This window comes from Pseudochaenichthys georgianus, chromosome 4 (genome assembly GCF_902827115.2).
Source record: "Pseudochaenichthys georgianus chromosome 4, fPseGeo1.2, whole genome shotgun sequence".
Lineage (NCBI taxonomy): Eukaryota > Metazoa > Chordata > Actinopteri > Perciformes > Channichthyidae > Pseudochaenichthys > Pseudochaenichthys georgianus.
In genome coordinates, this window is record NC_047506.1 from 45,779,833 (window position 1) to 45,797,405 (window position 17,573).

Consider the following 17,573-nt stretch of genomic DNA (forward strand, 5'->3'; position numbering starts at 1 on the left):
TGAATATAGCAGCGAGAGTTGTGGCAGTATGTGTTGATCTCTATGTGATACACATGTGTTGAAACATATACATGGCGGTAAAGGAAAAGTTCTGAGGCTCCAACTTTATTTGTACTTTCCCTTCACGTCCCTGTAACCCGCTCCCAGGCAGAGTCGTTGTGGTTACCAGTTCTGATCCACGGTGCCATGCAGAACCAGCCGCCTCAAGCCGTCTTCATGGCCTCATTCATCCTGGAGGTGGACCAATTTATCCTCACCCCGCTCACCACGGCCTCTCTGGATGCTAAAGACCCTGAGACCCCGCAGGAGAGGCTGGTCTTTAACATAACCACCCCCCCCGCCGAGGGCTATGTCACCCATCTGGATGACCATACAAAGCCTGTCACGTCCTTCACCTGGCTGGACCTACACGAGATGAAAGTTGCATACCAGCCACCCAACAGCAGCCAATCACAACGCAGGAACCACGAGGTGCTGGAGGGTATTATAATGAAGGATAAAGGCAGATTTAATATATGGAAAAGAGAAGTGTTGAAAATATTGTTTTACCAATTATGTTCACTTGGATTACACAACTGGAGGATTAAAATACAAAATGCAAATTCACTGTTACCAACTATTTTTCATCAACAGAACTCAAGTACATGTTAGCTAAATATTTTACGTTTTACTATAAGTCACAAAATGCAGATATTACATGCTTAACTCAGTTTTTCATTCAATATTACATTTCTACTCTTATATCTTGTAATATTGTGTTTATCGATTTTGTGTAAGGTGGAATTCCATGTAATAGACGGGTCCTACATCACCAGCCCGCCCTTCATGGTCCATATTTCCATCAGGGTGGCTGAAACAAACGCACCCAGAGTCTCCTGGAACATGGGTACTAAAGTTCTACTAATTTAAATCGATTTACATTGATTGATCGGTAAAAAACAATTTGTCTGATAATGTTTAAGCAAAACTTTAAAGGCCCTCAGATTTATGATGGTGTCATTTGTGTCTCAGGTTTGGACCTGCTGGAGGGTCAGTCTCGACCGGTCACCTGGGACGAGCTGCAGATAGTAGACAACGACAACATCAATGCAGTGTACCTGGTGGCTGTTGACGGACCGCTACATGGACGCCTTAGTGTCAGAGGTGAGGTCAAAGGTCACTAGTGACCTTGACTTTTACATTTGAATGACAACATACGACCCTTATATGCTGCGTGTTTTAGATTCCATCACAAAGTATGTCATGTTCATATTAGCAGTTCCAAAGTTTGTCTTCTTTTTTAAATGTGTGTTTTTTTAAATAGAATTGGGGAGGGATGAAACCCTCTCTAATGGTCACACATGCAGAGCACACAGCAGCACACACAGTGACATGTGTGCTCTGCTTTTAACCCATCCTAGCACCAGGAGTCTAGCACTAGGAGCAGTACTAGAAGATGCTTCCATGATTGATTATGCAATCAATAAATGTTGAATGCATGAAAATGTTCATTTGGGGATGATAGAATAGAACAAATGGGGGAAGGTCACAAACAGGTACAGATATACACAAATTATTTTATTAAAGTATCCATCACCCGACAGGATTAGCAGTATCCCCACGCGAATGACCTCGAATCACCTTTCATCACAAAACGTTGCACTTAATAACCATATGACTCACACATTTGATTTTGAAATAATTGTATTGATTTTAAGGGATAGTATTGCTTCCTCCAACGGCTGAACTGCAGTGACAGCAGCACAACTTAAAGTGACAGCAGCTCTGATCAAGGTTTTCTGAAACTGTCCAAGTCTGTTCACATTTTATTTTCCAGGAACCAGTCTTTAAACTGTTCCCTTCAGGGTTTACTTCCTTACTTTCTTCTTCTGCTTTTATCTTGTTCTCATTTTTTTTTTTTCACTCTAAACAGTTAAGTCATCATGAATCCAGAGTTTGGTGCTCTCCACACTTATATATAATACTGAATAAAAGTATTCCTCTTTGTTTACTGACCGAAATAAATATTTTTTTTTAATTTTTGCAATCGATTTTTGAATGGACTGGAGTTCTTCCTACAGATGATATGACTCGTCAGAGCTTCCTCAGCAGCACTTTGTAACCAAAGTAGAAGACTGCAGATTGTTCCACATTGACTGATCAGCAATGAGTATTCAAAGAAGAAGTGTCATAAATAGTTAGTACACACCTATGTATTCATGTATACGTCCATACAGACAAATTACACAGTTATTAAACAAAAAATTGAATTCTAAATAATAAGGAACACATTTAAACAATACTTTTGATTATGAGTTTTCTATGAATCCACCCACTTGAATGTTGTTGTACTATAGATGTGTGTTCAAACCCCAAGTAACACCACAAGATAAATCACCTGTCTCTAGGTCGTCCTCAGACGAGCCCTCCATCGTTGCTTCCAGTCATCCCGGTTCTCCGTACCTCAGCGCATTCCTGATTGGATGCAGCATATAAACTGGGTGAAGTTTGTTGATGGAGGGCAGTAAAATGGACATTTGTACATTTATTGACACACAGTACACAGATGGAGTCCCATTACTTTAAAAAAAAAAAAGCGTGGATCCCCTGTCCTCATACCTTGGCCCCTTTAACCTGTGCTGGTATTCCGGCACACATGCCCTAGGAATTACCAGAGAGGCTCGTCTGGCCTTTTCCGCCCTTTTTCCTCCATGTGTTGCCCATCCGTCCTTACTGTGGTGTGGCTGAGAAAGCATATGTGAAGTGGCCCAGCATGTGTTTCCTAATCAGGTGTAAAAGGGGGCCGCGGCCACATCGCCAGGGGTGCCATGTCAGTGCGACGGCTGCTGCCGTTGCCACTGCTTCCCTCTCTGTCCACGTCTGTCCCTTCCAGCCCAGCGCATTTGGAGACTTTGTCTCCAACGAGAAGCTGGACCGAGCAGATTGGAGGGATTTATGCCATTTCATGCTGCCGTGCACAGGGAGCAGATGCACTGTCCCCTAACAGGTTTTCATGCTACCGCTAGGAGGCTGAGGTGGCAGGAGTGCAGGCGCCCCAAGGGGTACAGGCGGGGAGTTAACCTTTCATGGTCGCTTTAGACGTGTAGGAACAGAGGGAAGCTCAGAGGAAAGCTCAGGGGGAGCGGAGGAGTGTTTTCAACCGATTCTCCTGCTTATCTGTGTTTGAAGAATTATTCTGCACATGTGGATGTGAGCTCCATCCACCATAATAAACACCATATCTGAGACTGGACGAGTGTTAAACGTCAATTTATTTTTGATCGAGTGTTGAATTGAAAGATATCTTAAAGGCCAGGTGATGTTAGCGTATTTAGTATTTTACAGAAGCAAAACCCAGGTGACAGCTTTGAATAGATAAATATCATTTGTTATAAAATAAATATAATGTGTTCCTTCTTTTTCCTTTAATCATCTCATGTTTCCTTATATTTATCTTCGGGGAGCCGGACCCAGTTCGGGAACCACTGCTTTAGAAGGTTCCACCTTTTGAAAATCAAATTAATTAACCTGTAATTGTTGCTGTCTGATGTCCTTTTGTTGTTCTGTTGTTTATGTTTGTATGTCTTCATGTGGAACCTACTGCTGCAGGTCTCCCTTGAAAAAGAGATCAATGATCTCAATGGGATTTCACATGGATAAATAAAGGTTTTGAATTTAATTGAAATTAAAAAGACTGGTTCAAAACCAATTTTACTGTTGCTAACTACAAATAATTGGGAAGGGAAATTATGTAATGATGATTTATTTAACAGACTCCGCAAGTTCAAGGTATATGGATATAAGAGCAGATGTGAAAGGGACATTTTATTTTGTAAAATCCCAGCAATCAAAATTGTACTTATTTTTTTATAAATGTAGATGCAAACACCTCTACAGACAGACGATATGAAACGGAACAGTGTAAAAGTTGAATTGGATGTTACACCCCCCCCACACACACGCACCACACCCCCCACACTCATACACCCCATACACATCACACACACACACACACTCCCAACAAACACACACACACACACACACACACACACACACACACTCCCCACACACACACACACACACACACACACACCACACACACATACACTCACACACATGCACACACACACACATCCCACACACACCGTGTGGGACGACAGCACCTGTTCTAGTATTTCCTGTTTGGGCTATTGTTTGGCTGCCTCCAAAACTTTGGCTGCTTGTCTGTGCGGGGGAAGTAGGAAGCAGTGAGGGGGTCCTCTGAGGAGAGCACTGACCCTCCATGCTGTGACTCTGGGGGGTGGGGGTGGTGCTGCAGCGTGGGGGACAGTCACTGCATACTCGGTCCAACGCCTTCAGCCAAATGGATGGCTGCCTGTCTTGCTTCACACACACACATGCACACTCCTCCCATCCTATTTTCTTCTTCATGGGCCTGCTGCCCAAAGCCACCTTTGGGCCCAATTACCAAGTTGTTTCTCTCACTTGGACCAGTAGCCGGCTTCCCTTGGTAAAGTTGCTAATGAGGTTCGGGCTCGCGACGGCTCATCTCTCAATCTGTCTACCGACCTTGCCCTTCTGTCTCTCTGGCACGCGCGCAGGGAGACAGGAAGCCTAATCCTGGCAACCGGGCGGCCACCGGGAAGGACGCCATGTTTTACCCCACGATGTTCGCGGCACAAACGCAAGCCAGCGCCTCGCGGTGCCTTCAGGCGCTAAGAGAAACTTGTTATTTCAAAATGACAATGAGAGAAAAAAACAGTGCATGTGTTGGAGACGGTAATTGAATCAAAGTGCGAAAGCTTTGGCTGGAAACCGAGCCGTCCTCTGACAACAACACATGTCTGCCGGTAGGCTGCCAGTCATGTGATGCTCGCCTGTTAGCATGATGTGCAGTGGTAGGGAGGCGAGCCAGCAGAGACCTGACAGATGGACACGGCTTAATGTAGGACAGACACGTTTTTCATGATCCGCCCCACTCATCATAATGGAAAAAGTTCCCACCCCACAGTCTATTTTTCAAGCACAATTTCCTATTTCTTTTTACTAGAAACTGCAAAAATGTAGTATTATGTATGTATGAATATAACTGTTAACTTTAAGTATTTTTCTTTATGCAGACACATTGACATACATTTGATTTTAAGCTTCTTCTTCTATAGAGAACCGCAGTGACGCGTCCTAAAACCCGGAAGTAAACTTCTTCCGGTTCCTTCGTCAAAAAGCAATGCAATTTCTCCATAGGATTTTGGAAAATAGCTCGAAATAAGGTCTGTGCTTGACACACATTTAAGAGAGGGATCACGTTTTGTTCAGCCGGATAATCTGTCACGGTCTGTGTTGTGTTTTGTCTGTCTCTGGTTTCCTGTTTTTATTTTTGAAAAGTGTTCACCCCCTGTCTTGTCTGTTGATTCCTGTCTCTGTGTTTGCCCTCCTGTGTCTGCTTGTCTGATTGTGTTCACCTGTTGCCCTTGTGTTTCTGCCTTCCCTGCCCAGCTGTGTCTTGTCCTGTGATTACCCTTCTTTGTATTTAGTCTTGTCTTCCCCTGTGCTCCATGTCGGCTCATTGTTTGTCTTTCCTGTCTCCCTCCATGTTGGTCACAGTCAGTTTTGTTTGTTAATGCTACCTTGTGCTACTTATGTTTGTTCTTGCCATGTTTATGTTCATCAGCTTTTAAATAAAGCTCGCTTTTGTTTCTAGACCTTTTACCTTTTTTGTAGTCTGCATTTGGGTCCTACCTTTTCCACAATTTCCCGAATCCTGACAGAATGAACCGACCACCTTTGGACTCAGCAGATTCAGATTTTTTGATTCTGCAGGCGGAACGTCTTGGGTACTCTCTGGAGTACATTTTTTATACCTGGTATGACGCCTCATCTAGACGGGGTAGAGTGGCTGCTTTGAAGGAGGCACGCCAGGAGGTTGCTCGCAAGCCCTGGCTCAGGAGTGCCTCAGTGGCTACAACTTTTTACCAGTAGTCCTGGAAACTTTTACCCGGGTGCCGTTCAAAATGGCAGCACACTGCTCCTAACAGTAGGATGGGTCAAATGCAGAGAAACAATTTCCCCACGAGGGATTAATAAAAGTCCAATTTTGATGTCCGGACAATCCACTATCATTCTGCAGTTTTGGATGTGCCGAAATGAAGAAGGCAAGCTGGTTTTATTTTTCTCCCGGCTGGGAACAGCACTCATTATGTCCTTAAAAAGTACTTTGTGGAGAACCTCTATAAATGTTACAATCACATTTCTGACAGTGCTTTCCCCGCAGTGAAAGAGTGCAGCCAGATGAAGGTGTGTGTAATGATGACGCAGTTTCATGAGGGTCATAAAAACTTGGTCTTCAAGACTCAGTGATTTGGGGAACCAACCTTCTGGGTATGTAATGGAACCCTCAAAACGAGCAACATACTCACACACAGCACTGAATGTGTCTCTATCTGGCAATCCTGTCTCCATCCGAAGAGCCTTTCACTCAGCTGAGAGGCAGAATACTTGTCACGGCAGTAACTCTGCTTTGCCTTGGACTCCTCTAGCTGGATCTCTAGCTGCATTATGTGTCTTTGCTGAGATTTACGTTTTTCTTCTACCGTGGTTGCTTGCTCCTCGGCATTCTCAGATAGTGGTTGAGGACCTTCATTAGCAGCCGCCTGTGTTGATGGACCTGCTTCGTCCTCAGTCATAAGACACGCAGCTTCTTCCTCCATTCCATCAAGTATCCCTCTCAGACAGTAGGAATGCTCTTCTACATTCTGTGCTTTAAAGGAAACAGGCCTTTTTCTCTTTTGTAAAGGACATGACAGCTGCAGATGCAGGAACAGGCATTGGGGCTTCCTGTCAGCTCGTCTGTTGGGAAGATATAACATATTAGTTTCATGGAAGTCACACCGTCACATAAAAGAGCATTAAGACATACAGTACATACAGTAGGCTAAAACAAAACATCTAAAGATATAACCTTGCACCCTAACCCTAACCCTAACCCTTATAGATCAAAATTGAACTAAAGAAATAAATTGTAGATTAATCCATATTGAAAATAGGTGTCAGCTGCAACACTAATTATAATAGTTATATTTCTTAATTAAGATAAGATATTACTTTATTGATCCCAATTTGGGAAATATTTGTGTTGCAGCAGCATAACAAGAAAAACAAAATATAAGTTATTATATATACAAAAGTTATGTTACGTCCAAGAGAAGCTATGGAGCAGAGAGTTCTCTGCCAGGCAGAGGTGATTTGTTATTAGTTCAATATGTCAAACTGATTTCCCTGACTACAATCTGTAGTTACATGGTGAAACGTTATGCTGCTTATATAAGCCACACAAACCATTCTATTTATTCTAACGTAAATTACATGCCAGTGTTTTATCTTTTTATTTATTTGTTTTTATTTTAAATCGTATAATGTCGGACTTTTTTTCCCGTCTGTGAGGAAAAGAAATGGGGCTTAGAGCCTCAAAATACTGAAATCTGTATTTTTGAAAATCTTTTTTTCCTTCTAAGTTGTTATTCTTTTCTAAATAACACTGTTATTTACTCAACAATAACACACAATTATCCTTGTTTTTATTTATTCGTTTAATTCTATAATCTTGGGCTTTTTAGCATGCTTTTTAGCCGTAAATAAAGTCACCGGAAACAGACGTAGGCCTATAAGGGACATTTCGAGCGAAACACACCACAAACCCACTGAACAGATTACCCAAGAACCTGATTTTCTTTGAATATCAGAATGTAAATACTGAGTTGAGAGAATAGTCAGGGGATTTGGGTGATGGGAGACACATCTATGGAATCACAATTCCAATAGCTTACCATTAAATGACGGATATGCCTTTCTGTCTGTGATGTTTTACAAATCAGATATTAATGTGTAGAAGTAAAACATGAGAAATAGTATAGCAATATCCTGTAAAATTATGTAAAAACATGAATAAAACTAAATATCTTCAGATATTAGACATACATAAGTGTCCTACACTAATAATACAAAGTTATTATTAGTATGCTGTGTGTACCTTGTGTGCACCGCCTAGTGGTTAAAGCACGTTATTGAATTATTTTTGTTAAATAATGTTATTTAATGAAAAAAATATTAAGAGTACATACTTTTATAGGGGGAAAGTAGAAGGTCAATGATAGACATATAGAATATAAAAAATCAAGAAGATACTGTAAGTGATCTCTACAATAAAACAGTTTAGTGCTGGATGTACAAAGATATTAATATGAGGATGTGCAAAACAGACAAACTAATTAACCTTTATTAACACATTAAAGAATACTTTAGGTTAAGGTCTTCTTTCAAATAAGAAAAAAACTTTGGGGGTATCTATCTACAGATAAATATTAAGCCTGACAAAGTACTTAACGTCTAAAACTATGTTGAAGTACTAACTGATATTATATAGATAGTATAACAAATGTGCAGAATGTGACAGTTTAATGGTGGAGGTATACACATATTGATAGATGTCTTGAAATGCACTGTTGAGGAACCTCAGCTGCGACCCAGGTTTTTCATTCATTGCATAACTATACCGTAGTTGTGTATATGATATGTCAATAAACCTTTGAAAATCTTGAAATCTTGAAAGGGATGTGCAAAATAGCTATTATATAAATGTTTTAATTAACGATTAGAGAGAATAACGAGTAATGAATATATACAGATCTGCAGATAAATGTTTAGTCTTCTCAAGCACCAACTATCAAATATCTCTCCTGATTGTTGGCACTTGACAATCACCTTCCCTGAATTGTACTCAGGTGTAACTAAAGTCTGCTTTAAAGGTTGTTTATATTTCACATCATTAATCAGAATCTGCAAAGTAACTCAAATAAATGTAGTGGAGTAAAAATACCAGGTTAAACTCTGAATTGTAGTGGAGTAGAATTACAAAGTAACAATGAGCTGTCATGTGGGTATATATTAATGCTGCCCATTATGGATACAAGCGATTTTCACCCATTTAGTAATTACATGTTTTAAATGTGTACACACCAATTTGTTTTCTATTGCCTAAACCTCCAGGGCTGTACACAGTTTAATACTGTCAACTTCTAATTTGGGGGAAAACGAAAACGCCTTTTAAAACTACAATTCCCAGTAGAGACGTGCCATAGAGAACATGTTGCGAAACACAATAGCCAGCATGTGTAGTTCTGGTGGGGCATTCAGGTCCAGTTTTGAATAGTCTGCCATGGTTTCGTTCCATTTCAAAGAGCTTGACGCTCGGCGTAACCTTGGCACACTGCCACTCCAACATCCAATCCCAGAGCTTGAAGATTAATCACGGGGTTTGTCAACGGGACTGTAGTCCCAAACGATAGCTGGGGATTGTGGGTAGTGTAGTGTCTTCGGCCATCCTAAACTGGATATCATATCGCATTAACAACACCACATCTGGCGTCACAGAGATCTTCTGTTACTGTCCTTTCTTCTTAGAGGAAGTACAGAAACACGTAACTCTGGATTTGTTTTAATGTTTGAGGTGCAACAAACGACACGGCAGCTTTTTGGCACGTTAAAAACTATTATTTTCTGCCTCGCTCATGAGAGTAACAGCTGGCGAAATTACAGCCTTGCCTACTGATTTCAAATGTATGCTCTAAAATGATATTTATAAATGACTATTATCATTATTATAAGCAAGACAATAAATGGCAAAGATATGTAGAAAATAAACGTATTTAAGATACTTTCATAAGAAACGTAACAAGGGAGAACATATGTTTCTAGAAGATATGTAGAAAATAAAGGTATTTGAGATACTTTCATAACGAACATACGTTGGAGAAAATACGTTTCTAGCTAAATAATTGAGAATGCAGTTTAGTTCTGTGGGAACGTTATTTTTAGGGGACAATGTTGCCAGTGGGGTCACTGCTGATGTATTTAATGTCGTAGAACAAAATGTCATCCATCTCTTCAATTTGTGTCAAACACAGACCTTATTTCGAGCTATTTTCCAAAATCCTATGGAGAAAATGGATTGCTTTTTGACGAAGGAACCAGAAGTGGTAAAAATGCTAACTTACTTCCGGGTTTTAGGACGCGTCACTGCGGTTCTCTATTGCTTTACGTTATGGATGGGTTATATTCATTTTAATCAATCAAAAAAGGGATTACAACTTTTTTTTTTTTTTAAATGAAGGTTACAAAGTTGATAATGTTGTGAAAAGTGACACAGTGGGAATCACAGCTAAAGAGGTTTATCGAGCAATTGCACAGCTAGCTGATAACAAAGCATGCGGCTCTGACCGAATCACTGCAGAGCACCTTGAACTGGCAAGGCCGAAGGTTGCCGTTCTTCTTGCCATTTGTTTTACCGGCCTCGTGACTCATGGTATGTTGCCAGACTCCATGTTGACTGTTACTTTGGTCCCTGTCATTAAGGACAAAGTGGGCAAGGTAGGGAGCTTGGATAACTACAGACCAATTGCTCTAGCCCAGGGGTCTCCAACACGTCGATCGCGAGCTACCGGTAGCTCGCGGGCAGCTTTTCAGTAGCTCGCCGCTCGATTATCGATTATAGCGTAGTAACGTTGCTTCTTGATTTTTCGGCCGCGGCCGGACAATAAAGTGTTTTTATTTTAGAATTGTTTCTGGCACACAAATATAAAATTGGTCCGTGACGCAGAGATCAAGGAACAGACGTGACAGCGGCACAGCGACACCACACACGGAGCAGTCTGCTTTCTCCAGCAGCACCAGTCAAACCAACGGCAGAATGACCCGCTCTGAATCAGGCCGAGTCGCTGCGGCTCAGAGACACACAGGGAGGGATTTGTGTTTTTGAAAAACACTCGTTATCGTCATGTCAGGTTTTTGGTGGATTCAATCAAGTCTTGGATTGCAGAGTATGAATGTCCTGCTATTTTCAGTTGCAAAATACGTGTGTAAAGTTTGTGAAGGCAGGAGGAAAGCTTCCGCAATCACCGTCTCCTCTCCGTTCCTCCAAACCCCGCCCCCTCCCCTAACGGCTGACAGTGACCCGATAGAAACTTTATTATTTACTTAATCACTGATTGAGATGATGAAGCTAACTTAATCTCATACATTCATGGGATTTATGCAACAGTAAGACAGAGAATGCACCCACATGCCCTATTTTTGTTTTTATAATGCTATCCTTTTTTTAACAGAAGACCGTTGCAAGAAGCTGCTGCTCGACTGCAGAAGCATTCGTTTTTTGTTTTTGAGGATAGAAAAATGTCACACACAGATATAGGGAGGCTAGACCTATACAATTGATTTATTATGGTTTATAATGTAATGTCAAGACGAAGAAGAAGAAAAGATGCCTGAACTGTTCAGTGTCTGTGGAGATGGAGGTTATAAATCTCCAAAATCATGTTCAGCTGAAGTCTCAGAAAACTCACAACATTTCTGGAGCCTTGTAGACCCAGACAACTATAAGAACATTCACCAAGCAGCACTGAAAATGTCTGCTTTATTTAGTTCTGTTCTACAGACCTTTGTGAAGCAGCTTTTTCTGACATGAATGAAATCTAAATACAGAACAAGACTGATGAACATGTAAATTACTCTATTAGAGTGAACCTAAGTGGGTACACTCCAGCAGACCCCTCTATGGTGGACTCCATGCAGTGCCATTCATCTCACTGACTGTAAAAAAGAGTGAATGCACTTATTTTACACACATGTGCCATAAGCATACTTGCAAGGTGGTGATTAAGGCGATGTACTTACTATGACGGCCATATTAATATGTGAGAAATTGTCGTTTTCTTGGACCTTGATGTGAAGTTAAGATTTTAGATAAGCTTTAGGTATTGCAATTTCACACGTGTACAAAAGTAGCTTAATTCAACTGATGAGTGCTATGTGAATAAATGTAAGCGATGTGATGCAAGTAGCTCTTGGCCACTTTCATTTTTTCAAAGTAGCTCTCAGGTGGAGAAAGGTTGGAGACCCCTGCTCTAGCCAGTGTGTTATCCAAAGTCCTGGAAATAATTGTGTTAGATAGACTATGTTCTTATTTATGTACCTCAGATAACCAGTTTTGCTTCAAGGCTAAACATGGTGCTGAGCTATGCATCTATGCTTTGAAGGAAATTGTAGAAACAGATAGAAGACAGAATTCCACTGTTCTGATTGGTTTCATTGATGCCTCGAAGGCTTTTGACCGAGTTAACCATCATCAACTGTTTTTAAAAAGGAGACAAAGGGGTGTGCTCAACAGTATAATTAGGATCCTGGCTTATTGGTATGCCAATCAGAGCATGCGGATCAAATGGGGGAATGCAGTCTCGGCGCCATTTGGTGTTGGTAATGGAGTCCGCCAGGGGGGGCTCCTCTCACCGTGCCTTTTTAATATCTATATGAATGATTTATCAGATGATTTAAGTGTCTGTAAAACAGGGTGTGTGATTGGTCATGTGATTGTAAACCATCTTATGTATGCCGATGATCTGGCAATTGTTTCTCCAAGCTGTGCTGGTTTTCAACAGTTGCTAAATGTTTGTTCTGATTACGGAGTCAAATTTGACGTTAAATACAATGCTAAAAAGAGCGCTGTAATGATCTGTAGAGCAAAAGGGGATAAGAACCTTGGTTTTCCAACATTCTACCTGTCAGGACAGGTGCTGTCTGTTTGCTGTAACACGAAGTATCTGGGACAGATCATCACAGATGAAATGGCTGATGATGATGACATATATAGACAGCGGCGTGTCTTATATATACAAGCCAACATGTTGGCTAGAAAATTCTCTTGGTGTTCAGATAAGGTTAAGGTGAACCTCTTTAGAGCGTATTGCACTCCTCTCTATACTGCCCCCTTGTGGCTCAAGTATAAGAAGGCGAGCCTCCGGAAGCTCCAGGTCGCATATAATGACTGTCTGCATATACTGCTTAGAAAACCAAGGTGGTGCAGTGCAAGTAAAATGTTCTGTAATGCACGAGTCAACATATTCCATGCTCTTTTGAGAAATCTGATGTACAAATTCATCTGTCGATTGAATGTTTCTCGTTGGAGACTCTGTCATTATGCTGCTGTCAAATCCGTGTTTCAGTGCTGTACGATACCAGTCACCTCTGTGGAAACATTGGTATCACTGCCTTTTTTAATTTATATTTGAGTGTTTTATGTCTTTTAATAATGGACCAAGAGTCTCTTTAAATAAAGATGATGATGATGATGTTATATGTCATACAATAAGAACAACTGATTTTAATGTTTGTGTCTTTCAAAAACATAAATCACAATATAAGGAACATTATTATGTGATCATGGTACGCAACATAGCATTAATGAATTATAAATCAGTTTCCCATGAACCCCTCTCTTTAGTTGTTAAAATATGAAAAATGTAAACAAAGTTTTCCTTTGTTCACATTTAACTTTATTCTGTTTTCCATCATCTCGTCCTAAGAAGACTTCCTCTCCAGATGTGAACATGTGTACAGTCTGATGCTGTTTCCTGTTCCCCAGGTAGGAAGGCATTCATGTTTCGTGTCGGGGATCTGAGGGAGGGTGTGGTTGTTTACCATCACTCCGACAGTGACACCACCCACGACCACATCGTCTTCCGCATCAGCGACGGCCGTCACAGCATCCGCCACAAGTTCCCCATCAACATTCTGCCCAAAGACGACTCCCCGCCCTTTCTCATCAACAACGTGGCAGTGGAGGTGCAAGAAGGTGGTGCCGTGAGGCTGGAGCAGTTGATGCTGTTGGCCTCCGACCTGGACTCCAGCGACGATTACATTCTGTACCAGGTGACCTCCAGCCCTCGGGTGGGGCAGCTGCTTAGGAAGACCTCCACCCAGGAGACAGGTGAGGGATGCAAAATACACTCTACTTAATACACTTTGATATAAAAGAGTTGGTTTTTATTCAGTTTTTAAGCTCAAAGTGGTTACTGTGGTTAGAAATTAAGCCCAACCGGGCGGGGTTTTTTTTTGTACCATTCCTTGTTAAAGACATTTCTTCAGCAACAAAAACTGATTTTGACCTTAGAGTGAACCTCTATGAAGTCATGGTTTCTCTCTTTATTTAGTTAGCTATTAAATTGAATTGTTTTAGTTTTCTTTCCCAGTCTGGTGTATGGGGTCCCTTTCATGTTTTACAGCTTTGTGCACCTACAAGTGAAAATAAAATAATTACAAAAAACACAAACATCAATGAATCAGTAAAAAATATCAATTTTCGCCAAAAGAAAATGCTTCCCTAGTCGTACTACCTCATAAAAAAAAACATCCCATAGTCAGATCACTTCACTTTCAAATACTGTATATTGACAGCCCTAGGTTTCAATACATGTAAATACACTGATCTCAGCAGTTTCTCTCAGCAGTGGTAGCACCTTTACAATATTAAAGTTAAAGTTGATGCTCGTCATCTGGCGATGTACATATTTAGATCTGTTTAGCTTTCCATGCAGGAGATCCAGTGGAGAGTTTCCTGCAGAGAGGTCTGATCCAGGGTCAGATCTACTACCAGCACTCAGGAGAGGAACAGTTTGAGGACTCCTTCGACTTCACGCTGTCTGACAGCCACCAGCCGCCCTACCTCTCCCAGACATATGTGAGTCAGAGTACTTATGACGTGTTTGATTCAAATCAACACTAACTGATAGACTTTTCTGTCATCAGAATAAAAAGGTTTTCTGTCACATTGACCCCTTTCCCCTCTGTGGATCCAGACGGTGGTGGTCCATGTGTTCCCGGTGAAGGACCAGCTGCCGGTGGAGGTCTCCGGCAGCATTCGCTCCCTGACGGTTAGGGAGACGGAGGTAGTTCATGTCACTCAGGCTCACCTCCACTTCACCGACCGTGAGCATCCAGACACAGACCTGAGCTACGTCATCACACAGCCCTGCATCAACCCGCTGCATCCTGGGTAAGGACAGGATGGGACTGCTCTGTTATCCTCAGGTCCATGACATATTTAGCCTAGCTTAGCAAAAAGACAGCTTACCTGAAATGTAAATGTCAAACCCCTTCAAAAACATCTGATTAACTCTTTTATTCTGGAGAATAAACACATTGATTCTAATATTGAATTAAACAGTTTTTTACTTATCTTTTATTTTCAGGCTGATGGATGCGGGACGTCTGTTCTACACAGACACCACCAACAGCATGAAGAAAAACCACATGGTGCCGGTGTTAAAGTCCTTCACACAGGTGTGAAAATATATATAAACACATTAACTATATACTATACTATATAATCAGCACCATCCTACCATTTGAAAGAAGTCTAATGAAGTGTATAATAAGATTCTAAACAGATGTGATATTAACTAAACAATTATTGGATAACTAACAAAACAATCTCACTTGAAGGTAAAAGTCCTTTCCTGTAGCTTGAAAAAAAAGAATGTCTGTTTTCGACACTAAAATTCTGAAAAATAATATAAAGTATTAAAAAAATACTTGAAACAGGTTCATTGGAAACTAAAACTATTTGGATTTGTTTACAGCAGTGGCAGATTTGGTCTGTTTAAAAGAAAGAAAATAATATTTAAGAGCTCAGTAAGGAACTGAAATATATTAATAAGCAGTTAGAGTTAAATCTGATGATGCAAAGTCATTTAAGTAATACATATAGTAAAATAATAAAAATGTTTTATATTTAAAGCCCACTGAGACAAATGTGTTTTATGATATTGGGCTATATAAATAAACTTTGATTTATTATATTAATTATACAAAAGTTGGTATTCTAAAGGCATTGTATTAGAAATAATTAAAAAAAGAAAAGTAAAGTAGATATCTCAAAATTGTACTTGAGTACAGATGTAACACGCTAGAATGTACTCCACCCAGCGGATTCCAACCAGAAACCCAGCGGTTCCCAGTGGCTGGGATTTTAAAGCCCTCCCACTAGGAAATACAGACATGGACTTAGTGTTGAGACAAGACGAACCGACAAAAGACAACAGGAAAACAGGGCTACATATACACAACAGTTAATGAGGCACAGGTACAAACAATTCAGAACAGGAGATCACTATCAAGCTGACAAGTGACACACCACCACAGGAAGTGATGACACCTGAAACGAGAGGACAGAGTCAACATCAAAATAAACTGCAAGGCCACCAGAATAAACACAAAACAATAAGCTCACAGACTCTAATGCTGAAACCTTACAGTACCCCCCCTCTTACGGACGGCTCCAGACGTCCCTGAAGCCTGAGACTGTTCTCTATCGAAGTCAGATATAAGGGTCTTGTCCACAATGAAGCTGCCTGGGATCCAACACCTCTCCTCTAATCCGTACCCTACCCAGTCGACCGGGAACTGTCTACCTCTGCCCCTCTTCGTTTCAGACAGTATTTTGTCCACAGTGTATACTTGACCCCCGTCGACAATCCGGGGAGGTGGAGGGGGCGTGGAGGCGGGGACCAGTCTGCTCTCTTTGACTGGTTTCAACTTGCTGACATGAAACGTGGGGTGGACCTTGATGGACTTTGGAAGACATAAACGGACAGCAACGGGGTTAATCACTTTGGCTATGGGAAAAGGACCAACGAACCGGGGAGCCAGCTTCCTGGAGGCGACATGGAGAGGAAGATCCTTGGTAGATAGCCACACTCGTTGTCCGGCCTGGTACTTGGGCGCTGGACGTCGTTTCCGGTCGGCCAATACCTTCATGCGAACGGCACTCCTCTGCAACATATGGCGAACTCCCGCCCAGACCCAACGGCAGCGGCGAACCAGAGCATGGGCTGATGGTACGGTGACCTCCTTCTCGAGCTCCGGAAACAATGGAGGTTGGTACCCATGGACACATTGAAACGGGGAGATACCAGTGGCTGATGTGGGTAAAGTGTTGTGCGCATACTCCACCCAAATCAAATTCTTACTCCAGGTGGTAGGTTTCTCGGACGCTAGACATCTCAAACAGGTCTCCAAATCCTGATTCATCCTCTCCGCTTGTCCATTCGACTGTGGGTGGTATCCGGAGGTCAGACTAACAGTGGCTTGGATTAGGTGACAAAACTCCTTCCAAAAACGTGACACGAACTGAGGGCCTCGGTCTGAAACGACATCACTGGGGAAACCATGGATCCTGAACACATGGGACAACATGGCCTCTGCTGTTTCTTTGGCATTAGGTAACTTGGGCATGTCGACAAAGTGTGCCATTTTAGAAAAACGATCAACCACAGTGAGTATGGTGGTATTACCTGCCGATGTTGGTAATCCCGTCACAAAATCCAACGCAATGTGAGACCATGGTCTGTTGGGAATGGGCAGAGGTTGGAGAAGACCTGCCGCAGCTTGCCGAGAAGTGTTGTTCCTGGCGCACACAGGACATGCCGCCACATATTCTGCAACATCCTTCCACATCCCCGGCCACCAGAATCTGTGTCTCACCATGCACAGGGTCCTTTTGTTTCCAGGATGACAGGTAAGTACAAACGTATGGGCCCAATGAACAACTTGAGATCGAAGTTGCTCTGGCACAAACAAGCGATTCTGAGGACACCCTCTTGGGACAGGATTTCCAACGTTTGCCTGTTTGACCTTGGCTTCAATGGGCCAGGTCACACTCCCTATCACTCGGTCTGGCCGCAGAATGGGATCTGGACTCTTGGGGACTG

At 41.8% G+C, this 17,573-nt stretch overlaps 1 protein-coding gene across 1 annotated transcript in view; it reads left to right on the forward strand.

Moving 5' to 3' along the window:
• The window catches only part of frem1b (Fras1 related extracellular matrix 1b), a 288,564-nt gene that overhangs the window by 31,934 nt on the left and 239,057 nt on the right, over window positions 1–17,573 (forward strand). The window contains exons 6-12 of the mRNA XM_034081787.2: window positions 148–471; window positions 778–886; window positions 1,012–1,143; window positions 13,448–13,792; window positions 14,400–14,542; window positions 14,661–14,857; window positions 15,054–15,144. Coding sequence (XP_033937678.1) covers window positions 148–471; window positions 778–886; window positions 1,012–1,143; window positions 13,448–13,792; window positions 14,400–14,542; window positions 14,661–14,857; window positions 15,054–15,144 — 1,341 coding nt within the window. The remainder of the gene's footprint in view (window positions 1–147; window positions 472–777; window positions 887–1,011; window positions 1,144–13,447; window positions 13,793–14,399; window positions 14,543–14,660; window positions 14,858–15,053; window positions 15,145–17,573) is intronic.